Source organism: Melospiza melodia, chromosome 1 (genome assembly GCF_035770615.1).
Source record: "Melospiza melodia melodia isolate bMelMel2 chromosome 1, bMelMel2.pri, whole genome shotgun sequence".
Taxonomy (NCBI): domain Eukaryota; kingdom Metazoa; phylum Chordata; class Aves; order Passeriformes; family Passerellidae; genus Melospiza; species Melospiza melodia.
In genome coordinates, this window is record NC_086194.1 from 96,803,063 (window position 1) to 96,830,584 (window position 27,522).

General features: G+C 35.2%; 1 protein-coding gene across 3 annotated transcripts in view; it reads left to right on the plus strand.

The window, feature by feature from the left end:
* CDH12 (cadherin 12) overlaps window positions 1–27,522 on the plus strand; it is a 532,349-nt gene that overhangs the window by 375,191 nt on the left and 129,636 nt on the right. For all 3 annotated transcript variants that reach the window (XM_063162441.1, XM_063162433.1, XM_063162424.1), the window contains one exon: window positions 377–792. In XM_063162441.1, coding sequence (XP_063018511.1) covers window positions 562–792 — 231 coding nt within the window. In that variant the 5' untranslated portion in view covers window positions 377–561. The remainder of the gene's footprint in view (window positions 1–376; window positions 793–27,522) is intronic.

Sequence of the window (27,522 nt, forward strand, 5' to 3'; positions counted from 1 at the left end):
TCCTGTTCTCCAGTATTTTTTTGTAAATCTTTTTTGAGTAAAATATTTTTGAGTAAAATTTGAGTAAAGCTAAAAATAAATGAGTAAACATTTTTGATATCACTGATGGGAAACTGTTTCATAACTGATCCTAAAACAAAGGCTACAGCCCTGTCTCAGACAGACACAAAGGTAATGCTAAGCAGAGGAAGAATGAGGTAATAACTAAACAATGTTCTAGATCAGCTCAGTGCTACAATGAAAATAGAAATCTCTTTTAAACTATGATTCTTAATATTTTTCTCTGTCTCTAGAAACTAACTAGGTGTGAGAAATTTGATGAATGCTTCAGTGTAATCCTATGTAATTTGATGTTGCATGTAAATCTCTTTTATAGGTCCCTATAGATGGAATTTATTGCGGCAAATACCTTGTCATCAGGAGGATTAATGCCTGCATTAGCATTTCTGCAATAAAATCAGAAGCTAAGTGGTGAAGGCCACAGACACCTCAAACCTGGATTCCTGTGCTCGGCATTAAGTGCTGGAGTTTTTATTACTTGCGGTAGGGAAGCCATTGCCAATGCTCACAAGGAACTGCTTATCCCTCCTTCTCTGGGTCCTGTTCGATGGAGGTCTCCTAACACCACTGCACCCACAAGCACAAGAGATTTTGGAAGCACAGCCAAGAGAAAATGTTGTCCCAGTGCCAGGGAGGAGATCATCTGCCCAGCGAGTCAAACGAGGCTGGGTGTGGAATCAATTTTTTGTGCTGGAGGAGTACATGGGCTCTGAACCTCAGTATGTGGGAAAGGTAATTTTTTACTATTTCTTTGAAAGTTCAAATGATACAGAGAATATAATATATTATAAATGTGTACCTGTTTCTGGTGGGACAAATCTACCGGCAGTAGTTCCCTTTGCTCATTGCTTTTACCATCCAGCCTGTCCTGTAGCCACTATATACTTTCTGTCTTTGTATGTTTATTTCCCTATTCTTGCTTTTCATATTAAACAAATACAACAGAAACAACAATAATATAAGAAAAAACAAAATAAGAGAGTTCTCATATAAATCTGTATTTCACCACTAATTTTAATTGAAACGACTGTGATAGCATATTTGAGTTTTAGCAACATTTTACTGATATCAAGCGATAAGATATAAATTTTAAATCTTATGCCCATAATGAGCAATTATTCCTGTGATTGATATGATTATTCCAAGTCCATTTTCAGCTAATGAAGACACATCATTTTTGGTCTCTTGTCTCATGTCTCAGAACCATTTACTTTTATTTCTGATTTTTCAGATTGTTTTCAAGTATTTCTAATATGTTTTATTGCTTCATAATTCAAAGTCCTGCACTACAGCTTTTATACTGTGTGTAGACATGCACAATCATACCCGCAGAGAATTTTTGCAATTCCCTCTCTCATTGTATGTCCACTGTTTCTGTAAGAGGGGGTAAGTAATTGACATAAAACTGTTTGATGGTTGTGGGGGTGGTGAATTTAGAGTTTTCAGATAGGAAAGCTGCAAAGGATACCTGAAGAAAATCTTAGCAGAGTGTATAATTGGATGCTGTGTATAATTTTAAGTAAAGGACTTTACTCAGTGAAAATAACAAGTCAGGAATTTCTTTCCTGAGTCCCTAAATACCACTTCCCTAGACAGCAAGGTTTCAAATTCACCTACTGTAAAAATGAGTCATCATGTTTCAGTTTTTACTTTAATACTATTGTGAACTTTTTTTTTTCAGTGTACAAGTGGAAAAACTTTTTTATTCCCTAAATATAAATAAATCAACAGAAAATTAATTTTTCCTCCTACTCTTCCAGAAAAATATTCTGAGGATGTGGAAATAAAACACAATATTTTTTTAGCACAGCAGCCAAAAATGTACTTGGATATTGCATGTGAAGACATTTGTGTTAAGCCCTAAAATGTATTGGTCAAAGCAATTTGCAAAGTAGTGTGTTTGTATCACAAAGTTAATACAGTGAGTAAGTCTGAAGAAAGGGGGACCATATAATGGAAAAAAAATCATATTTGTGATATCCAGTGGGCACAAGTTACACTTTCTCTAAGACATACCTTTGTTCTGGCACCTCGCTGAAGATGCCAGCAAGGACTCTCATCACATTTGGTGCTGTAGCACAATCAATGTGACTGCTGTGCCTTTAATGTCAAAAGACAGATTTTACTGATGCATCACTATATTTTCATTAGTCTTTATTCCTTTGTGTAAGTTTTTTTTGGTAGTCATTTAGGGTCAGTTCTAGACTGCCAAAAAAATGTAACTTTTGCACAAAATTGACTATTGTCAAGGTACTAATGAGTCAGCTTCTTCCTTTGTCCTGTTTTTGCTCCACTGACATTAACCTTATAAGCAACTTAAAACAAATGGAATATTTTCATTAAGACTAACACTTATTACAGATTCATCTGGAATATTTTTACCTCTTAAGACTTTTTGGAACTGTTACAAATTCTGCAACACTTTTCAAGTATGAGGAAAGCCAAAAAGTCAAACCCCTTTTTATATGTCAAAACATCTGCTTCTAGAGGAGAGCAATTAAATCTAGGTAACAACTTTCCTCGACAATGTTTATTTTGATGTTTATCACAATTTGTTTTATCTATATTAACTATTTCCTTTATCTGAAAAAACCCAACAAACCCTGCCAGTCTTTCTATGTCATAATTTCCAAATCTCCTACAAAAAAACGAACACAAACAAATAAACAAAACCAAGATGGAGATGTTGGTGTTTTCCCCTTATTTTCCACAAAACTCTCAATGCAGGTATAACACTGAGAGAGAGAAGTTCCTTCTAGAAATTGTGCTTTTAAATAGCAAAAGCAAAACTTCACATAAATTCAAACCATTGTCAGCATACTAATATATATCTAACAGTCACTAATGAGTATCTTTAGATCACATGCAATTTTTTAAAATCACATAAAATTTTTAAGATGTTAAATGCAGTTGAGTTCTGGATTGATTGCAGAAATAAATCTGCAGAATCAAACGACTCAGCAAAATTACATCTTTATTCCAATAGCATTTATTTTCAATTTAATTATTTTTATAATGTTTCTGTTATATATTTTAAAGTAGTAATAAGTATATTATAAAGTGCAGGATGTTTCATGTGACCTGAAATCACAAGGGTTTTATCTTCTTCTAGCCATGCTATCAGGACACCTGTGCATCGACATTTATATTACTTGTTATAGAACTATTGCACTAATAATGTCCAGTAATTTATAAATAGGATTTTAATGTATCTATTAAATCAGCTGACAGTTGAGGGTGACTAGCTAATTTTGCATCCCTTTTGTAAGAGAACACCGATTTACAGAAATAATGTATTCTGTTATCAGCCAGGACATGTAATTCCTTTCATGTCTGTTTTTAAATGACAATCTCAAGGAATGTCAGGTTGCAAATCAAAATACAGTTTACAAACTGATGGGGATTAGTTTAGCTTACAGGTGGTGATTTTGAAATAGTGGCTGAAGCTTACACATTAAAAGCATTTAACTTGTTTATTAAAGTTTGGGAATCTGCTCGCATAATCTGGAAGAAGAATAAAAATCCATTAGATTAATAACAAAGGATAACCTTCTTTGCTCAATGTTCATTAAGCAGATCTAGTCTAAAAAGTAAAATTAATGTATGATATTACCATGCAACCCATGAAAATGGACAGGGTGCTGGGAGTAAAATAAGGCTTGCTCATTTACTCTGCAGTGCTTTACTTGTTTTCCTGATATTTGGAAACTCCAGAAACCAGGCAAAAACAGCAGGTGCAGATGAAGACAAAAATTTTATGCTTATTTTTTTGTGTCAGTGAATGGTGACAGAAATCACCAGAGGATCAAGTCCTTGAGCATAAAAAAGTTCCAGCACAGTTTACACCCACAAACAAGGCAGCAGTTTTAATTGCCCTTATGCAAGGGTAGCTGAAGGGGGTGCAGCCCCACCAGCACTACAAATATGTCCATCACCTTTCTTTATTGCTGTGTTTCAACAGTGACATACAGAGGTAGCAAAATAAAATGAAAGTTCAAGAGAACAACATGGTCAAGACAATACTAGCAAAGGTTTTGGTTGTGCTGCATAAGGCATTTTCCCTTTATATGTCTTTGCATTCCTAGTGTGTAAATGCATCTTATCTTTCTTGTGTTGCACACCTGCACAATTGCTTTCAGTGAGAATCTTTTTGCCATATGTCCTCAAGTTTGCAGAGACAGGCATATGGTATTTGTACTGGATGCAGACTGTACTGAGTGCATAGGAAAAGATTTCACAGTCCTCTTCAGTGTAGTGGACATTTCTCTTCTATTTTCCAGTGTAGCAAAAATAGAAAAAAAAAAAAAAAAAAGCAAACAAAAAACCAAAGAAAATAAAATTAAAAAAAAAAAAAAAAAACAAACAACAAAAGAACAACAAAAATAAAAACCACAAAAAACCCCAAAAGCCCCCAACCAACCAACAAAAAAGTCCAACAAAAATCCCAGAACCTCAGCTTACCAGATATTTTTCTGCCAATTAATAACCTATGTTTTACAAGTTTGTTGTTTAAACCTCTGTCAAATTAATGCATGCTCACACACAAACAACTACAGATCTTTTTTGTTAAGAAAAGGATGCTGAAAAATTTAATACTCACGACTGTTCTATGGCAGTGCAGGGTAATGTAACAATATGGTATTTTTCATCTGACTCTGTCCTGAGTAAACCTCATCATCTTCAAAGGTTTGCCCATATATCAAGGCAGAAAGAGTGCTGATTTGGAGGAAGCAGAGCTCTACATCTATGAGTAGAGCAGCATGCTTTTTCAAAACCTTATCATTTATCTTCTGCATCTGAAATATAAGCATAGAATTTATTTATGTACTTTTTAGTGGATAATTTTTAATATGATGGAATTAATGTTGACCACCTTCCATTAGGCTTAAATCAACAGGTACTTCTGAATACATGTTCTCTTTTTACAGTTATTTTCCCTCTTGGGTGAGTGTCTGCATGACAGGGCAGTCTGTAAAGGAAATTATGCACTGCTTTATTTGAATCTGTTCAGACAAACAATTTTACAGAGCAGTGGCTGTCATTTTGGCATTATTCATAAGCACTGAGTTAACTTGAAAGAAAAACTAAAATTTAAGGAAAAGAAATACATGCAGTGAATTTGAAAACTCCTGCCCTTTGAAGGGAAAAAAACCACTTAAATCTGTTCATAAATGTACCCAGATTAAACTCACCTTTAAAAATTGTATTTCTACTAGATTTCTAGTAATATGATCACAATAATATTTCATTTAAAGTTGTCAAAATGTTTTTTTGTAATTTATCAGATTCCATTCCCAAAACAGAACTAACAATATTAGAGATAGCTGTGTATTATTTCCATTAGACATTTGCACAGTGCCATCATCAAGGAGATGAAAATTGTTTCAGGGAATGCTGCTAGTAATGTATTAATTGACTCCCATGATGCAGGACATCAGAGTTACTCATTCTGTGTGATTTTAATATGAAAGATATGCTATGTATAAGAATGAGCTTGTTCAGTACATCGAACATATACTCACCTCTGTCTGCTGACATCAAAGTGAAATCTTGTTGGGCCCTAATGGTCTTTAGATAGTAATTTAAAGAGCAATCAGGCATGATCATATTAACCTGGCTTACTAAATTGGCTTATGGAGTTTATGCCGTGCACATACTCAAGAAAAAGCACTGTCACAATTTATAACAGACAAGGAAACTGATGAGGAGAAAATAAATGGTAAAAAAGGTGTAAGAGGAATCAGAACTGGTATCAGAATTCTGCATTACTTTTCTTGCTCTGTTGAGCTGAGACCTTTGTCTCTCCCACTTATGTCTGTCTGGTGAAAAAAGTGATGACTTTAAAAGCTTTGCATCCTGTATATTGCATAGAGTATGTGAGACACAAAGTAATTTTGACACTTGCACATGAAAGTGTGAGAAGGAAATGGAACCATGGAAACACAAAACCCCCATGAGCGAGCCAGACTTGCATTTAATGTTTACTCCTGGAAACTAACCTTTTTACAAGGTGTACAAAGACATGCAGCAGAGATGAACAACTTGCAACAGAATGTTTATTATTGATCTAGTGGCTTCACTTTGTTTATTGATTTGCTTCAGTAGCTCATAGCAGGTAAATTAGGAGCGTAGTAGTAGTAAGATCTCTTGCCTGTGGTCCTTACATTGATGAAAATTATATGAGGTATTTGAAGCTAGGAAAAAATAAAAAGGAAGGACTAGGTTTTCACTGATTGCGTGAGAGAGGAAAAAGAGTGAGATCAGGGCAAGGCAAGAGCAAAATAAAAGGGAAGGATCAACTTCTTGAGCTGTCACCCACATTTTAGAGGATGTAAAATGTTGAGGTTATTGTTCTGAACAGCTAAGGAGGTCACAGAGTGAAATATTTCAAACTCTAAAATTTAACAGGCTGTGCTATGCAAGGATTCAGTGATCCCTGTAGAAGATCCAGAGGCTGTGGAAATGGTCCTGTTAGAATGAATGACTGAGTCTCACAAGACCTCCCAACACAGCTGAGTGTAGGGTGCTAATGGTGCTTGCGTGTCTGAAATTTTGTTGCCAACATAGGTGGAGAAACACAAATGAGCTTGTAGAAATTAAACTGCTAAAGAAAAATCTTTCACATATTCTAGTTTTATTTGGAATGCTTCTGTATAAATGGCTTCACTTGGGCAGAAAGTTTATTTAAACAGGAAAATATGGGAAAAGATACTTTAAAAAATATTTAGAAATTCTTCAAAGGACTTGAGGAGAACTGACAAATCAAAACATTTTGTTCTCCTTTAATCCAAGAAAATTTGAAGATTTTTTTTTTCTTTTTGACCTAAATATGGAGTTTGGCTGAGAATTTCTGATTCACCTGGTAGACATATTGTTGTTGATAGTCAGATCACACATGGGCATGTATTCTGTATGTCAGCAATGCAAGCTGAATTTATAATTAGTGAAACATTGGACCATCAATTAAAACTCAGCTGGGATCATGGGACCTTCTTTCTGGAAAATCATCAGAATGCCAAGTAATAAATTAAATAGAATTTGCCAAACAGCAAAATGTGGGAAAGTATTAAATATCTGGAGCCATTCCTGTATCTGGCTAATTATGTGTAAACTGAAATAACAAGATGGTTCAGAAATTGAATAAAATTTGTGATTACTGCGACATACAAGATGTTTAAAAAAAATGAGATACTATAATGCCTCAAATGTGCTACAAAAGTATAAATTTTCAGCAGGAAAACAAGAAATTATAGAAATATTAAGGAACTGCTAAGTGACTGGAGACTAGATTAAAGCTCAGGATTTCATATCTATGAGATGGATAACTTTTTTCACAATAGGGACTTTTTTATTTCCTTTGCTCATTGTAGTGGGATGCAGATTTGGCATTAAAACAGTAATTGGGAAAGAAAATTAAACTGCAACTTTTAGAAATATAAATAATTTATAATTCTACTAAAATAATTGTGAAAATATGCATATTTATATAATTTGGATATTTATACAGTTTTCAATGAGAAACGGAACTGTGGAAAGGGACCTGGGGGTCCTGGTCAATGCCAAGTTGAACATGAGCCAGCAGTGCCCTGGCAGCCAGGAGGGCCAGCCCTGTCCTGGGGCATCAGGCACAGCATGGCCAGCTGGGCAAGGGAGGGGATTGTCCTGCTCTGCTCTGAGCTGGGGCGGCCTCACCTCGAGTGCTGGGAGCAGGTTTGGGTGCCACAAAGTAAGAAAGACATTAAATTATTAGGGAGTATCCAAAGAAAGGCCACGAGGAAGGTGAAGACCTTGAGTAGAGGTACGAGGAGCAGCTGAGGACACTGGGTCTTTTCAGCCTCCTCCTGGACAAGAGGAGACTGATGGGAGACCCCATTGCAGTTACAAGTTCCTCATGAGGGGAAGAGGAGGGGCAGGCACTGATCTCTTCTCTCTGGTGACCAGTGAGAGGGCCCAAGGGAATGGCCTGAGGTTGTGTCAGGAGAGCTTTAGGCTGTAAATCAGGAAAGCGTTCTTCACCCAGAGGGTGTTCAGGCACTTGAACAGGCTGCCCAGGGAAGTGGTCACAGCATCAGCCTGACAGAGTTCAAGGAGATTTGGCCAGTGCTCTCAGGCACATGGTGTGGCCCTTGAAGCTGTTCTGTGCAGGCAAGGACTCAAAGTTCCTTGTGGGTCCCATCCAATTCAGAATATGCTGTGATTCTGTGATTAATTTTTCTCTATAAAATGCATGTTTGAAAACATAACATGAAAAATCACCATGAAAAATCGAAATTCAAAGCCAAAGTATGAGCATGAAACAGAATGCAACAGAATTAAAACCTAAATTCATTTTTTCAAACAAAATTAAAAATATCCTGAAACAACCCCCCCCAAAAAAACTAACCAACAAAACCCAAAGAAACCCACAAACAAGCAAGCAAACAAAAACCAAAAAAACCCTCCATAAAACAAACTCAAAACCCCACCGCTAGAATCAATCATTAATAAAACATGCTTAATAAGAAAAAGAAAGAATAATTTCCTATCAGCTGTCCAGCACCACCATATAGGAGAAGCTAGCAAATTAAAAGGTTATCTCATCTTCAGTCACTGCAGTTAACATCCTTGTGTGCAAGTCATAAACAGAAATGATTGGGATTGGCAGTCTTGTCAAGTGCTGCCATTACATAAAATAGTTTGTGATTTAGGGGCCTGAAAATGTTTTAACAGCAGGTGTCCTAAAGTGAAAAACCCCCTGCTCTTCTGATGGTGATATATGAAACCACAATTTCTGTTATATGGCATAGAAAGCAGTGGACTTGGAGCAAATATTGGCTTTATGGCAATGACTGTTTCCCTCCCTCCCAGCAATGCCTCATGTCCCACAGGCTCTACATGACCCGTCTCTCTTCTCCCTCTAGGGACAGACATTCCCTAATCCTTCTTTCTGTCTCCCTGTATCTGATATCCACTGTGGTGCAAAAGTTACAATCAACTTATTTCTTGCATAGGATCTGTTATATATCCTATTAAATTCTGAGGAATTAACAGAGTTAACAACAGCTTAGAACTCCACAGCTTCTCTTCCTGATTCAAATAGACCTTGTGTACCCAAAATCTTGCTTATATTTTCTACACAAGTTAGTGAAATGAATTGTCTTTCATAAATGAGCCTAACCTTTATTACATAATAATTATTTCATAAAACAGAGTAGATTACATATTTTTCTAGCCAGGAAAGAATGCAGAAAACTCAACATGAAAAGTCATAAAAGGTCTTAACAAAGAAAGTGGAATGGGACAAGATTAAAACTGAGGACTTAATATATAAAAATAACCAAATATTTATTAGATGCCCCGTAGTGGTTAATAATTTTGTAACAGGAACACTATGGTATAGTTTTCTCCCTGTTATCACTTACTTATCATTTAGCCAATCTAAATGGAGATTATAAAATCCGAAATAATCCAAATGCCTTGTAGAGGCATTTGCAGACTCTTAGAAACAGATGATGCTGTTTCTAAGGGAGGAAGATGATATAAAGAATAAAAACATTCTGGTGCAAAATTATCCTTTTCCTTCCAGTATTTTTTTAAAAAACTCCAAAATAACTCTAAGATGATTTCCTTGATGTAGTTCACTGCGCAGTACCAGATGCATGTGTTCTATGACTGCTGCATGGCAGTGATACATGTGCCCTATGGGCAGGAGAGGGTGACTAAGGAGAAAGGTGATTATATCCACACTGCTGGGTGACATGTCCCTCGCCCTCCCAGCCCAGGGGCTGATCTCACAAAAAGGGAAAAAGGGAGGAGAAAAGCTGAAAGATATACTAATGAGAGAACACAATGTCCACTAACATTGCCACATACTAAAATTAAAACTACATTAGTTTTAATTTTCAATAACTAGATAAATTTAATTTTCCCCTGGAGAAGATTGTGTTTCATAAATGCATAAATACATATATACAATGGCTTTTGTCTAAATAGCTGTGTGCAGTAGTTATTCTTGTATTTATAATAAGGGGAAAAGGTGTGTAAAGAACAAAGCAAACTTGCAAAAGAATTCCTGTCTTCTAGCATCAGTTGTAATTATAAAAATTATTATCTTGTGTGCATTGTATTTATTTTAGCTGTCAGTCCCTGAACATGTAAGTTAGAGTTGTTATTGATTCTGTTATCAATGATTGATAGTGTTATGCCATTAAAACCTTGCTACTCCTTGCTAAAAAAATAGATTTCCAGTAATAGATGGATCATTCACTCCTATTTTTGTGAAAAGTCTTAATTGACCACTGAAAAAACATTACTATGTTTCATCCTCGACACTATGATTCAGCATCAGTAAGGATTTGGCTGGGGCCTATGTTGTTTAATGTCATCATAAATTATCTTGGAAAGTGTGAGAGTATCCAGGGAAGTGTTTGCTTTTCAAATTAAGCTACTAAAAACAAAAGCTAGATGGAAAAAAATGGGAAAAACATTATGAAACAGAACTAAAATAAGACACGAAATCTGATGGAAAGCAGTACATACTGTGGGAGGAGGGGAATAATTCCAGTTTCATTAATAAATTGTTGTTCTCTGTGGAAATGATAATCTCTCTCAAATGGGATCTTGTTTCATGATAGCTGTATGCACATTTGTGTAGTGTGCGTTGAGTGCCAAAAAAAGCAAATGGGATGTTAGAAATTCTTAGCAGCAGCTGAAGGAAATAGATGTCATTAATATAGCTTTGTATCTAAATTTCTGGTGAGCCTGTAGTCTCAGAGAGCATGTGTCCCAAAGAACTTGGAAAAGTACAGACAAGGACAAAAGGTTTATCAGGACTTTTGGATTGACTCATCAGTGAGGAATAACTGAGTAAGATAAGTTCACTTAGCCTGGAAAAGAAACAAAGAGAAGGAGATAGGAAAGGTGTCAAAAATGTCTAGAACATAGGGGTGAGACTAAAGGGAGGAGATTCCTGCCTTCACCAATGCAAGATGTGTGGGGCACAAATGAAGCCAACAGTTTGCCCATTCAGAGCAAAGAAAAGGAAGTGATTCTTCACAAAATGAATCAATCCAAATTAGGTAGCTCCATGCCACAGGCTGCTCTAGAGATAATAGATTTTTTCATGTTAATGATAAAAGAATGAAGAAATTAATAAAAAATGAATTTCCCAAGGCTAGTAACTGTAGTCACCACCAATATCCATGAACCACTGGATACTTGGCAATTATGTGGTGATCTGTGACCCTCACCTTTGCCAGAGGCGGAGTTCTGGGTTGGAGGCCACGTGCACCCACTGCAGCATACTGGGGCCAAGCATGCTTTGCGGTCCAAGGGTGGTAACAGACATGTTCCTCCACCTAGAATAAAATAGCAATAAGTGTTTGTATTAGTCATTAGTTTCCAAAAGTGACTAATTTAACTTTGTTGCATGCGGTTTGGAGAGTTTAATGGGCAGGGAATTTCATCAAGTAAGAAACCAGTTCTAAACAGAAAAAATACATTTTATTAAATAGCATTTCTTCTAGTGAAAAATATAAACATTTGTCTTTATATGTAAAATGCAAACATCTGCAGTACTTCATGTAGCAATTTATTGGTTTTTTTTCTTGATTTGGATGTATTAGTATTAATGTCAGGTTCATAAAACATAAGACAGTAGTCCAGGTCACTATTACAAACGTAATGCCAAGAAAAATGTCTGGTTAACAAAAGGCTTGGGATGTTGTTGCAAATCCTCGTCTCTTTCCGTATCTCATACTGCCAGCCATTCCACCCAAACTGCTTCTTTAGTTTTCTAGTCCATGTCACTCACAGAGGATTGTCCTTAAAACACCCTTAAAAAAAGCTGAGCCTCTTCAGACCCCTTACAAATCTCCCTGAGGATTTATTCCATCTGAAGCTGAGCTAAGCACAAAACACATTTGTTATGCTGAGGATGCAGCCCACACATTCAGTTGGTGATTTGGTTTCCTCTCTGAGTTTGAAGGGGAACTAGCTCAGCCTATGCTCAGGTCAGCTTGGGAATGTGGGGGGACTTGATCAGGTGCAGTGAAACCTCCCAGGCAAGCTCATCCAGCATGAATGTGACAACCCTTGAACCACAGTGGTACCCACACTCAAACTCAAACACGCTTGCAAAAGACACACAGATACAAAGCACAAATATTCCTGTATGTCTTCTTGCTGGGATATTATTACCCTCTTATGCAAATCTTATGGCATTCTTATAACAGACAATAGGTGATTTAAATTATACTTTACAATCTGCTTCATGAAAATAAAATGACCTCTTTAAAGGGATGAGAGTTGTGATCATGTCTTGTTATTCTGACTGCCTGATAAGCTGAAAATCAAGAAGTAAATGAAAGGATTTTTTTTATTACACCTTCTTCATTACTTCTGTGGAAGAATTCCTTGTTCATCTTGCAAGCTTAAAAACCTTCATAGTTCTGTATATGTTTGCATATAGTCTTCATATACAAAATTCCACATAGACTGAGGGAGAGCAAGTGTTTTATGTGCTGGTTGAATAAGAATTTAGGTCTGTCAGGAAGGTGTACACCAGCCTTTTGGGTTTTATTTAATTTTTGGGTCTTCAAAAACCCTTTTTTGGTTTTCAGTTCAAGTTGTCCTTTAAATAAGATAAAGGTGAGACAAGATGAGAGAATTTTCTGTTCCAATGTCCTAAAGGATAATGTAAATAAATGAGTTTTAATTAGCAAACCCTTTTCTATGTCACTGTGGCAGTAGGTAAATTGTAGACCCTGATGATTATTCTATACCTTTCAGCAGAGGTTGTTCTATTTAATTTTTTTCTCATAGCACTGGTTTTCAGGAGTGATGTCTGAGTAAGAGGTTGATCACAGCTGATTCTGAATTTTTTATGTTTTCTTGTACCTTGGTGTCAGCGTAAAATTACTACTTTGAAGAGAGTACCGTTTTTTAGTGTTTCATAATGCAGGATCCAAAGGTATTTTCTTGAGTGTGTCATGTTGTAGATTTGGATAGTCAACAAGAGGTATTGTGTCAAAACCCATCAGCCTATAAATATGTATATATTATTGCTGATGTGAATTAAGGATTATAATGAAAGAGTGAGATAGGACAATTTAATTGGTGTGACAATGTTGCTTTTTTTTTTACTATGAGAATTGAAGCATAAACTTCAAGAAGAAAGCTAAGGAAAAAAGCCTCCTTGACATTATTAGTGCAGTATATATTTTCTAGAAACTAAAAGTACTTCAGCACTGTCATATAAGCCAGTTAATAGCTCTTGCTTGTCAAATCCAGCTGTATCAGCCCAACAGCAGGTAACTGCTTCTAGTTTAATTGATGCCAATATTGGAGTCCAAGAAAATAATCAATGAGTGTTTGCAGAATCAGGAGATTCCTACGCAAGCCAAATGAATTCATAATCTGAACAGTACAACTGAAATTTTTTTTTCAGTTGCTGTAGTATTTTTAAAAAGTAAAATATTTTCTTATTTTGAGTAATTTATATGCTAATAAACTAATTTGATATTATCAGGAAGTTAAAAGGCAATAACAAGTGTATGATTCATATTAGAAGCAAGAACTTGAGCTGGTTTTTTTGTATAGTGAAATACAGAGTCAAAAATAAGTCATTCTTTCATTTGGATGCAAACAAGATTGGATTTGGTTCTTTTTATGTTCTATTTTATTTACTCTATTCACCATTTTGACATATTTATTGCACTGTCATATCTGAAAGCTATTGTAAGGCCTGGCTCAGAAGTGCACTTGATCATTCTTTTTTCAGCAAGCTGAGTCTCCTGCCAGGTGAGTCTGGTAGCACATATAGCATAACTTTATTACCCAGGGTAGTAAAACTAGATATGCTAAAAACTAAAAAATAAATTAATGTCTAACCTATCATTTTGTTTTGGAGCAACACATTTTAGAAAGAAATTTTAATTGATCCTACAAAAAAAAAAATTGCTCTGTCCTCTTTGCTGATTAACCTGTCTATAAAGTAGAGTGATTGAAAGACATGCTTTTATGGGCCTCATCACTTAGGCATCTGAACATTTTAGTCACTATCCTTGTAGTGGCTCTGTGAGGCAAGAAAGTAGCAGCTCTCTTCCCTAAGTAGGGAGTCGAAGCACAGGAAGACTGAATTATCTGCTTGAATAATTTACAAATGAAATTGATACCTTAAAAACTAGAAAGTCAATCCTTCTGGTTTTTCTCATTTTTGTTAAATGTGGGGCTTTTTATATAAATAATGCTTTATAGTTTGATATTGTCTGGATTGATAAGTAGGCTGTTGTGTCTCTGTTGAAGGACACAGCTACAGGGAGCTGGGCAGATCTGCCTACCTGGAAATTAAATAAAGGATTACTGATTAAATTTTCCTACATCCAGCACTGCAGTGCTCTTTAGATTAAATAGTTAGCTTCCAAGTCCATTCCCAGTCTTGACATTAATAATGTCAAATTTGTAACTGCAAGGTAGAAAGTGAGGTAAAGTAAGCTCAAGGGGAAGAGGGAAGGGGATTAAAGGTCAGTGCTGTTAAGTCCTCATGAGCCCACAGTATTCGTGGATCATCAGAATAGATGACAAAATTATGAAAATAACTGGCAAAACAGGCAGCTAAGAGTCTTGTGTTTCTAACAGTCTGTCTGCCTTGCGCTTTATGGGTATTCACTTGTGTTCCTTGCAATAGATTGTTAACATGTTTCTTTGGGGAGCCCAGCCCCAGAGACTGATTCCGAAGTAATGGCTTCCTCCGTGTATTAAATAATTCTGACAGGCTGCTCATCTTCTTTAATTATCTCCAAGTATTAGTGGTTAAAAACTTGTAAAAAGTAATGGTATAAGTAATTAGCCTATTGGCATTACTTTTCCTATAGGCTATACAAGATAACAGGTTCTGAATTTGATCACATTTTATGCATGGTACAGATAATTTTTTATTATTGGTAAAAATATAAAATGATATTTTTTGAGAGAAAAAAAGCATGTGAAATCCTTCGGCCTAATATCTAGGACAGGAACCAAAGGTTCTTTTCTTCTGTGTGTTTGTGGGGAGTCTACTCTCATGTTTGTTATTGGTGTACAAGTCCATATGATGAGTTTAAAAAGTAGGTAGAAATTATTTGCTCCACTAATTTATCTCCAGTATTACTTTCCAATAATGTAACTCAAACTGTAGGAAAAAAGTAAATTACAAAGATAAATATGAGTAAATTTATTCAAGTACTTTTCAAAGCCATTGATATTGTTTCATGACAATGTCTAAAAACACTCTGAAAGTCATTTTTAGTCTTAATGTTCATTAATGTTATACACTAAAGGAGAAGGTGAGCGTAAAACAATGCCTACAAAGAAAATAAAGATATTTTTTCTAAATGTTGTCAATACACATTTTGACTAAATTTATTAAGAAAAAAACATTTTCAGAAATTGTTTTTCAGATTCAGGGATTTCAAAGTAAATTTTCATTTTATCCTGTTAAATTCCAGTCCACTTTATACCACCACAAATTTTATGATCAGCTAACGAGAGCTCTATAACTTTACTTAAAGATACCATGCAGACATAAAGTTCACTTCCATTTTGGGCTCTGTCCAAAAAATAAATGGGACCTTTCTTTAAAAATTCTTTTTGATTATTTCAAAATTAAAATACTATACTTCCTAAATTCTGAAGCATAGCTGTGTTTCAGAATCATTACCAGATTGCTGGCAGATCTCCATGAGTGTTTTCATTCTGAATTGAAGGGCACTTTTGAGGCAAATCTTTTGATCATTCAGACTTACTGTAGTTTTGTTCACATCAAGAGAGGTCTTGGAGAGTACAAACAAGATCACTTCTTGGTAAAAAAAGCTGAGAGGATGCACTACATGAATTGGCACTTAGTCCACTGAACCAGATGAGATTTTGTTCGCAGCAGAGAACCCTGAGGTGCGTTTATTGCCTGCATCATTCCTCTCCATCAGCTGCTCCGTTCTACAGAGCACTCTCACTGGTTCACGTTACCTGCCAACACAGGTACAGCTTGTGTCTAATAAAAAATAGATACAGAGACACTACCCAGGGCTAGGTGAGTCCTGGCATATTTAGTCAGCCATCTTTCCCTAAATTTTGGTTAAATTTTCCAGTATTTTTAGGATGACCTACTGAGCAGAAGAGATTTATACTGCTAATGTACTAAGGTGGGGAAGAAAGTAAGCAAAATAATAGTATAATGCATGAGCATATAATCTCAATTTTGGAGTCACTTTTAGTGATATTTATATTTATGGTCCTTACATGCTAGAATATGTAAAAAATTCAAGTTTGTAGTGTATATCTTTCATGACTTACAATCCTTGGAAAATCTGAGTACTAAAAATAAGTCTTTACATTGTTTTTGTAAAATGCTATTGATTTAGAAGAAATTAACTTCTAAGTTTGCTGCTGCATGTCTGTGTGTCTATGTGTCTGTGTGTCATCTGTAAGTAAAAGTTACATTTATCCAAGTTATCTTTTATGATTAGTTCTTATCTGTGTTGGAACATGTTCACCCATTACTATTCATGTTGCAAAAAAACATATCAAGAACAATAAGAATGATGAGATAGGTCAAATTTATGTTGAAGTCACCAAGATATTTCAATTTGAATAAATTTTTACTTGCTCTAAATGATTGTTAAGACAAAGAATGAAACAGGTAATGCAAAGTTAGAAGAATTGTGCCAGAAAAATGAAAAATTATTGTTATATTTAGTTTATAATACATGTTGTATGTAAACAGATTTTTTTTACTGCAATAATGAAAGATAAAATTAAGTATATTTCAATTATTTTAATTAAATTGAAAGATAAGTAGAATAGTCCAACTGAAATCTGTATTTTTCAAGATAAAGATTTTCTTGTAAAAATGATACAAGGTGTTATGAAGAAGAGAAGTAATTTTTAAATACTTGTTTATACTCTTATAATTATTTTTATTTCTCTGAAGGCTAGTACTTCTGAATATGTTCTCCTGAAAATATTCGTGGTAATATTTTCTAAACTAGGAAAATTAATATTTAAAAACATTTTTTATATATAAAAGATATGAGAAGGATATATACATAATTCACAATCCGTGATAGAGAAATCTTGTATGTAGAACACAGTCTAAAATGCCATCTGTTTTTTTCCTTTAAGGTTCTCATGAAATGTGTATTTTTAAAATACTTGGCTATGTAAAATTCATTTGCCCTTTCTTTTGGAAACATTTGTTAACTGTTTTGCAACATCCATTAGTAATGCATGCAGTTTACACCTTTGATCACAGTCTTCTCTTTTTTTCTTCCTTTCTCTTTTTTTTTTTTTTCATTTTTCTCTTCCATGTTAACCAGGAAAAGAACTGCTCTAAAACAAGCATATGGACAATCTGTGGGTGTCTGTTTGTGTGTGTAAAACCTGCACTTGGGGAAGCTTCATTTAATTATTTACTTTTGAGCTAGTAAATGATCCAAATTTTGTTCTCATGGGTCCTCTGGTTTTGCAGTCTTGACCTTTAGTGGTTTTGGCCTTAAACCTTTGTCAAACTGACCCAGGTTTATATGGAAGGAGAACAAGTTGCTGTAGTTGGTGTTCTCTGTAGAGTTGATGTTTCTCTATTCTCTCTCCCTCTGTCTCTCTCTCTCTCACTAACTCAGCTGGAGTTACTAAGATCAATAACTTCTTAGGTGCTCCTAGCTGAAGTTCTATAAAATTAGACTATTCTTCTTCATTTCTCTGACTTCTGAGGTTTTATGGTTTGAATGAAAAGCAAACTTCACACTCATCTACAACTATTGTGCTGGAAGGCAGCTGAACGATTGAGTACTGCCATTAAAGTCAGTATACTTTCCCTGAATTCTGTTTAAAAGTTGTACCATTGGGCTTCTTTGTACCATTCTATTCCTTTGTCTGTTTCCCTTCCTCTAAGTAGGGCAGATAATGCTCTCTGAAAATTGATGTAAAGTTATCATCTGTAGCTCTTACATGAACATGGTTTTGTAGAACCTGAACATCATTAACTTTCCTTTGTCAAAGTCTGTAATACCACTGGGACTCAGCGTGTCGCTACACAAATCCTATATACAGCCTGCAGTGCTGATATGTGCTGCTAATTTGCTGTTGCCATGACTAGTTTATTATTTTGCCAGTTCACAGGGAAAAGTGCTTTTCCATTCTTTTCACAGCTGGCAGTACTGCTCAGCCAGGCAATGTAGGAGTTCTTGTGGGCTAAGTAGAGAAAGAGCTGGTATCTGCTGCCCTGGAATGGCATTGGCACACATACCTTTCCTGTGGGACACAGGTAGGTGTAACAGCAGGATCAGCCTACAAAATGTAGTCAGTAATGCTGGGAAAACCGTGGCTTACTTTTCCTTTGGGAAGTCTTGCCCTTTTGGGAAGTCATTTGGAAGCACCTTACAACCTTCCATTAATGATTCTGGTGCATTTATGTTGCTGTGCTGAGGAGGGATGTTAGAAAGTTGCACTGCAGTCATGGGGAGCAATATCCTTCACCTGAGGCCTCTCTTTTATAACCTCTTTATGGACAAGCATGTATCTGTTCTTAGCTGTGCTTTGTACAGCCCTGCCTGGCTGAAGCACCTTTTCATCTGCCTGTCAAAGTCATGACATCCACAGATCACAGGCAAGTTGGAGAACTACTCTGAATGTATTTTTTTTCTGTCTTCCAAACATATTTCTTGCTGCTCCTTCTTAAAATTGAAAACAGTGCCTGTTGAGTGCAAACTTGCTTAAATTCTTAAACGGAAGAATTTTTGCGAACAAGCTAATCAGCATCAAATCAGATTTATTTATGTACTGAAGAGACACCTTCAGATTGTCCCATCCTTTTTTCTTCTAAAATATAGCTTCAATTTCACATTAATTTCACCCTTAAGAAAGAATTTGTACATGTTTATCTCACAGGGACAAAATTTGAGTTCTTACAAAAAAAATAAAAAATCCAAAGAATCCCATATCCCACAGTTGGCCAAATGGTGCTGGTAATGAAGGAGTCATACAAGACCCAAAATTATTTCTAGGGGTCCACAGTACTAACCCAGACCACAAAATAGATGCTTCAGGAAATCAGAAATGCTACACTGCTACTAGTGGTACAGTGCAGCTGGTATATCAAAATATGAAGAAAGTATCTAACTTATGCTCCAGGTACTAGCTGTTCCATTAATGGAAACACCACTACTTGGTAGTATTACTTAAAATAAACTAATTTTAAGAATATTTTCATTTCATGTGATATTGGTACTAAAATGTCTTGTAATCAAGCTAAGCTCAGTCTAACCAGGCTATTAAGTTAATGACTAGCAAAGAAATCTTGATGTATTTATGAATTTAAAATATTCATTGGTGTTTCTTACTACGTTTATGTATTTTAAAATAATATTTATAGTAAATTTGGTATTCAATTGAATTCTTAGAGAGCAACATTATCCTGATATGGTTGTAAGTGTGCTGGGACATAGATTATTCATGATTTTATAGCATGAAGTTTCATTGTGACAGGTGTTTGGCATCCCACAACACCAATTCGTGTTTCCAGAAAATGTATCATTAAGATGAAAAATATGTACATTTAAGGCACACATATAGTAAATCAAAAGCTTGGTCTTGCTTAATTTTTTTTTCTGTCTGTGCTATATGATTTTTTCAAAGAAAATTTTGCAGCACTCAAAACAAGGCCAGCTGGATGCCAAGAAGAGATTAATCTATTCTGAAAGCTTAAAAAGGCTCACTACAGGTGAATGCTGTATTCTTCTCATTCTGCTAAGCCAGCCTCTCAAAACACTTAAAGGATGCGGCTCTAAGCTGGATCTCACAGCAGCTCAAGGATGGCTATTTCCCTGCGCAGATGTGGAAGGTCAGGGTGGGAAGGTTGGAAGCTCTGTGCACAAAGCCTTTTTTTCTTCTTATTGAGTCAAATAAGACTCTATTACTTAAAAACCTTATTCCTTTAATACAATCAGCTCTGTGGGGCGCGTGGCTGCTGTAAATAGACCTGTGCCCTACTGTGGATATGGGCTTTGGCAGTTACATGTTATTCCCACTAAATAAATAAAGTGCAGTTATGCAGAATACATCCTTGCATGGCTTTCCAAGGATGGCTGGCAGACTGTCTGTTTAGGGCTTGTACCTGCTATGTTCCTACAGTCAGTCACACACTATGATCATAGTTTGGTAGTTAGAGCTTGCTCCTGAATGAGATAGGGAAATACAACTTGCCTCAATACTAGAGTGAATTACTATTCAATTACTTTAAACAATACTTACAATAGAATATGCTCATAAGGTAGTTTTCACCTTGCATCTATTCTGATTCATTAAATCAATACTGCAGAAGACAAATTATCATCAGATATCCTTGAAAGAAATGAGATTTTCTGACAAACAACTTTTCACTGAAAATAAATATTTTATTATTCAATTTTTAATAGAATTAAAAATGCTAGCTTTCAACAGATTTGGTAGTTTTAATATCTAGAGTATTTTTCCCTAAAAATGTATTTTTCCCTGAAAATATCTAGAGTATATTTCCCTGAAGCAACAGAAATAACTACTGATTCCTGGTTTACTCAATTTTGACAAATTCATTAGTAAATAACTGCAATTACCTGTTCATTCTATACATACGTCTTTTAGGCATAAACAAAAATTAACATCTCTAGGTTATATATTTTTTTGAAGTGCCTTATTCACCGTAGAGATTTTCTATTATTCAGTAAGTAAAATATTTACAGTCTCTTTGAAGAGGCAAAAACACTTTCCACAGTTCTGGTTTCTACATTTGGGAAGTGTCATACGATGATGAAATCTGTAAAAACTTAAAGGCAGACAACAAAAGAAAGATGATGTTTGATGCTCAGAAGGTCTACAGCCAGTGAATATATTATTATTTAATAGATAAGTCTATTCTTTTGTTAAAAAAGGGCATGTGTCATTTATCACAGGAATATTTTTAGGAAAATTGCTAAAATTGGTTCCCTTTGTGAATATCACTTCCTTGATCATAATTAACAGCTGCTTCAAATGCAAGTGAATTTAGCTAACAATAGCTGCAATGTTTGTCAGTGAAAGGAGCCTGACTGCTGCAAACATTTATGAATGTATAAAAGCCCTGCCACATCACAAGCAACTCCCACACCACTGAAAGGATTTCACAGTAATTTTTGTCTAACAAAGGTTAGTGTTAAATTGCAAAAGCATTTTTTTGATAAAGTTTATCCTACTCCTGAATCTTAAAACAATCACATATTACTATTTGAGGTATTTGAAATTCTGGAAAATGAAAAAGGAGGGCTGGGAGGGATAGGGAGAGAGATGATGAATGATTTCCACACAAGAAAAAAAAAAAACTTTTGTTGTTTCCATTTTGAGATCTTTAGTATGGTAAAACTTAAAGGTGAAAAGAAAATTTCCCTAAGTGCATGAACTTAAACAATAGAAAATGTTTACTCTCAGTCTGCAGGAGAGAACCCTGCCAATACTCTGCAGGAGACTTCTCTGCTAGTTCTTGTAAGGCCTTAATTATTACTGGATAAAATTGGAGACAACAGGAGTTTTCCATTGGATTTCTTAAGTCCAAGATTTAGGCTTTATGGACACAGTTAAACTTCCCTGGACCCTGGAGAGATTTTGTTCTTGTTAACTGATTTTCCCAGGACTTCTAGAAGAATTAAATACAAGATAGGAACAAATTAACATCCCGGTTCTTTCAATGAGCAGTTTTGTCTGAAAAATGGAATATAAACTCATCCAGAAACAATTTTTCTACTTCACTTCCTGCTTCTTCCAAGTTGTCTGTAGGAATAACCTTCCCATCCTCTTGTCTTTGGGGTAAAATGAGTCTATGCTCTTTTCTTCCTTCTCCACTCCCAATAGCAGCAGCAGACATGGTTGTTCTTCCATCTCATCCGTATAAAACACAAGTACAGCCACAGATATAGAAAACAGATATCTTACATCAGCCATACAGTAATTTTTGTTCCAAATTATAAAGCTTTCTAGTTTTTTTAATCTATTGTATTGTACTCTCAATGGTTTCTTAGGAATATTTGACTTTATCCATTAAATACATGAGTAAATCTTGAAAGTGATTGCTGTAGCTAGCATGTAACTGTATGTAAACTCAACATGTTTTTCTTAAAATTGAATTGAGAAAATCCAGCAGAGACAATCATATTCAGATTTATAATTAAACTGCTCTATTTGAGCAGAGATGATGTAACCTTGAGCTGTGAAAGATATTTTTCTTTTGCTTGTTAGTACATAGGTGTGACATTTTTATTAAAAAGAAGGCATACCAATGTTCTTACACATTGTAGCTTAACGATATCTGAAATATTAATGTATCCATAACTTAGAATATATACAAGATTTCTGGGATTTGATTCACTTCTGTATAGCTCCACATAAATGCTGCCTGTTTTAAGTAATCCAAGCCTGAAGAACAAACTCTATCTGATGCTTTACCTGTGTCTTAAGAACCTACTTTTCTCCCATGCAAATGTTGATTAGTTAAAAGAACTCACTAAAATAAAATATTTACCTATTTTTGCAAAACCTCAAACCTTAAAAAAAAAGCCAAAAAAACCTGTGTCATAAGCTTTCCTATGCTACTTCTGGAACCTGAGGAAAATCAACACTGCTGTGTGATAATACAGCCTTTAAAAATATTGTTCTGAGGAAATCTTGATGCCAGAACATTATTCAGGGGGTGTGCTTTCTTGGAATTGATGCATAGGGCACAGAAGAGCCCTTTCAGTTTTTTTGCTGTACCTCATATTCCGGGCACATTAAGCATTATTTGTTCATGCTTGCTGGATTATTTTGCAGTATTTTTGTGTGTCTTGTAATGTGAATGCTTGCCTGAATTTTTTTGGGCCAGCTTAAGACAAAAAGATTAAAAATTCAAAATATGTCATATTTCACTCATAAAATTCTGTCCCTGTAAATTCTTTACAATTATCTCTCTAATATATGTGTTATATTTTTTTCTCCTCTATGATGGAACTCTTTTTTTCCTGTTTATGAAAGAGAACTGGTCAAACAGTTTATGATAGTATGCCTTGTCACAGTGATAGACAGGCTGAGGTAAAATCTTTCTACTCTGTCATTCCCTACCTCTTCTAGTATATCATTATCAAACAAAAAGAGACACCTTAACTGACAGAGCTTTACAGAAAGTGTGATTTCTGGAACAAGTTTTTTGTATTTAACTTAACATGAAATTTAAATACATGAGGAAGGAAGATTTTGACATTCATTTGCTAGGCGGTCAATAAAGAAAAATATTTGAAAAAAAAACCAAAGAAAAATGAATTAAGGGAAGGATAAAAATGAAGAAAGCTTCATCAGTGCCAGCAGAATTTAGTAGACCTTTACTCTTAACCCTTCCAAGTTCCATCTAGAGTTAAAGGGCACACTGATATAAATCAGAAAATAGCAGAAGGTGTAGAAGCTAAATAAGGTTCCAATCAGTATAAAACTAAGCATAAGCTTTTATAATCAGTTTATAATCTTTTAACTTTATAAATGAAATGGATTTAAACTGATTCTCATTCAACACACATTTCTAGGCATGTGTTTGCTACAGTTTTAGTCTTTCTTTTTGTGTTCTAATTTCAAGAACCTATTACTTTTTGTTTATGACAGAGTGACTTTTTGAAGTACTTAAAAGTTGTGTATTTATCAGTATTGTTTTTATTATTATTTCTATTATTATCTTGGGCACAGAAAAAATTCAAAAATTCAGCTTATTTAGACTAATGGGCAAGGCAATGAGAGTGTGTATAATAATGTGTCCTTCCGTGCCTCTGCATATCATAAAATTATGACTTCCTGAAGTAGAATAAACCTAGTTTAGGAAGCCTAATTGGACTTCTAGGAATGATACTGAGCCCTTGGCTTTACAGAGAAGCTATCCCTGGATATTTTGCACAGCTGATTCAAGAAGGCCGTCAGGCTTGGTATTCGCTCTGTGTGGTCACACGCACCATTTATGTGACTGTGGAGGTCAGCTAACCCCTAACTAGGGTTTTCTGTGTTAGGGATTGATGAACAGTAGGAGATAACTACTTTGTGACTACTTTAGATATTTATGACTGCGTAGCTGGAGATGTATTTCTTCTCCTAGCTGCAGCTGTGGTATGGAAATGTATACTGCCTCACAGCTACCGTCCCTCATACAGGTTGTTCCCTCCTCAGAAGAGCAACTCCAGCAGGAAATTTGAGTTTTCCATAATTAATTTGAAAGAACCAGGCTTACAAAAGTCAGCTATTCAATTCCTCTAACTAGATGGGACAGTCTGATATAAAGAATTTTAGGAGAATTCAATTAGCTCCAGATGTTTAGGGTGGAGAAGTGAATACCACCAAGAAAAGTAGTGGGAAGCTGCTCAGAGTCAAGATCTCTTCCAGCAGCATGGCAGTTGTCAACAGGCAGCTGTCTTTTTGTCTGTCACTTCAGAAACTGAATGGCACACCCCACACTTTGTTCCCTATCACACAAGATATTCCTGCTAGCACTGGTAGGGCAACTCCTGTGAGAGAAAAAAAATCGCATGCAACTGACTGGCTGTAGCTAGAGCTTCCATCATAAATTAAATCTCAAAAAAAACCACCAAGTCCATAATGTCATAACTGTTAGGTGAGATGAGGAATAAAGCATGTGTCCTCTGATGATAATGGCATTTATTATGTGTAGAAAAGTCCAAGTAACTAACCAGGATTTTATACCTTGCAGCTTAAAAGATCTATTGACTATAATTCTACAGAAACCGGAACATGTTCACGCACGCTAGAAAGAAAACAGATTTTGTAATTTCAGGAGCATAAACAACTTATTCTAAACTGAAAATTTCTAACCTTGCCAACAGCTTCATTTCAGTGACAGTGCAGTATAAACTTTCTGCTTATTCTTAACTTTCTGAACAGTGGTTATCTGGCAATCTGCAGAGAGACTGTCTTCATAAACATAAGTAGACAGTCATTAGAAATTATAAACTTTCCTTTAATAGGTGTCTTCGAAATTTTGAGTTAGATTTTAAAAAAAATTCACATAAAGATTTCTTAAGTTTCTAGTGCCTATTTTTATTGTATTTATTCATACAGCATAATTAATATTTTCATGCACTGGTCTTTTATATGTGTTGTAGAAGAGATACAGCAGGCAACACAGTGCAAAATAATGTTTTACTGTCAGTATGTATTATCTAGAGACATGCAGCTCTTTTTGATATTCTGATAGTGATTCCTCTTTCAAAAAAGATACTACAATCACTACCTCAAAAGATCACCACTGCTTCATAATTACAATTTTAATTGATTACAGCAATGCTATTGGACATTTTGCTGATCTTTCACAATTAAATAGCAAGAGTTAGAATTCGATTGCCATGCTGTTTTGTCTTCATGTAGTTTTTGAAATCAGTGAATAAGTGTTGTCTTGAAGAGGAATAGGATCTCCTACCTAAGGCTGGGATGATTTTTTTCCCCAGAGCCCTGTTTGTGGCAAATTCCCTTCCCTCATTTCTGAGTTTTGGACATCAATATTATCCTCTGATTTAACCCCAGGGACTCCAGCCAAGCATGGGTTCACATGAGGGAGTAGCAATGCTTTCACAGGTGTAGATCAAACCAGGCCTACTGGTGCCAACTCAAATGCATCCATTAGTAACAGGAGATGTCTTCCTTCAACCCAGAATATTATTTACCCCCACTTTTGGGTGCATAGTAGTGGAGAGAAATTCTGCGTCTATGTGTGAGGATGCATGGCACAGCTTCACTTTTCCCATGTGATGCATTAAGGGTTTTGGATTGTGAGGGTTCAACTTTAAATCCCCCCCCCCCCCCCCCACACACAGGAATTTAAAGTTCCTGCAAAATACTTTGAAAAATTCTAAAATTAGAAAAATTTAATAATATGGTAGAATCTTTTACACCGAGCTGTCATCAGAAGCTGCACACTACAATGTAGCTTATAATCCTTCGGAAGGATAGATGAAATTGAGCTGGATAAAAAAAAAATTGGAAGTTGATAAATTTCCTCAAATTTTGACTCCTGTTGCTGTCTAACGGCCAATACTGGAATTTGTTGTTGGAACCTGTGATTATGCTGTTACTTGACAATGACTACACGCAGAGACCTCAACAGATTGAGGTTCATATCAGCTGTCACCATTCTGCAGAACATTTCTCTAAAATGACAATCAACCTAACTGAACTTAAACCTATCAACATGTGTACACAGACCACATTGTAACATGGAGTTATATGAGATCAGTAAGAATAATTTTATTTTAAAGCTTACTTTTTATGTTGATTCTTGCATTAAAGTTGAAGAGGGCAGAGCAAAACACTGTGTTTCTATATGCATCAGCTCCAGTTGAAATGGTGATGCAGAAATAATCGTCAGAAATCTATGCAACTTGTAACTTATGTGTATAATTACTTGTATAATTAAATGATATTAAGACATTGTTGAGAAATTTTTATTCTTTTAGTGTTTCACTAGTGCATAGCATTTTTCATTGACCAGTATTTTTATATATATGGCATTCCATCAAAGGAATATTGTGAGTTTTTTCACTGTGACTAAAGAAGTGTCAATTCTTGGAAGCAGATATTTTGCTAAACATAAAAAAAGAAGAAAAAGAAATAGAACACTAAGAAAATTAATCATGATGATGAGATGCACAGCTTACTAATTCAAATAAAATTTTTAAATTTTTTGCATAAATGTGTACACACACACACATACACGCCCTTTAATTGACATTTTTAATTATTTAATTTTATTAATATTAGTTATTGTTTGAAATTCTCATAGTGCTCAGAAAGCCAGCTCACAGATAGAAGTCTCTTATAAAAGACTTCTACAAAGCTAGTAAAAAACACACCTCTTCCTAGTTCAAATGATTTTCAGCTTTGAAAATTGTTCTTTTCCAAATAACCTTTAAAAAAAACATTCTTTTCTCCTTTTGTTCACCTTTCTTTTACCTCATAATTTTGCAGTTGGACTCAGCTCTCTTAAAGGTCTTTTTTATCCTCAAGGATTCTCTGATTCTGTGATTTTAGTTGCTCCTTGTTTTCAGATACCTACTGTCATTTATCTGACCCATTTGCAGTAGTGTCCTAACCCTTCTCAGCACAAGCTTTAGTCTGCATGACTAATTCATGTTAACTTATTATTTAGAAGATGCCCTAGGTAATCCAAACTTTTAGGATCAGGAAACATTTGCTCTGATTGCGCTGAGAGCAGATTTGACCTCGTCCCTAAATGTCCTCTGCAGTGGTGAATGTGTGTGTGAGTGTGTGTGATGGAGAGGGAAAGAAATAAAAGCTATTTTATTGGATTTGATTAGCAACAAAACACTGTTTTGTTTTGAGTTTTTTTTTCCTTTTTAGTTTCTCCATGTTCTGAATTAAAGTCTCTGGCATCCCCCTACCCCTTTGTATCTTAGGAAAATTTTC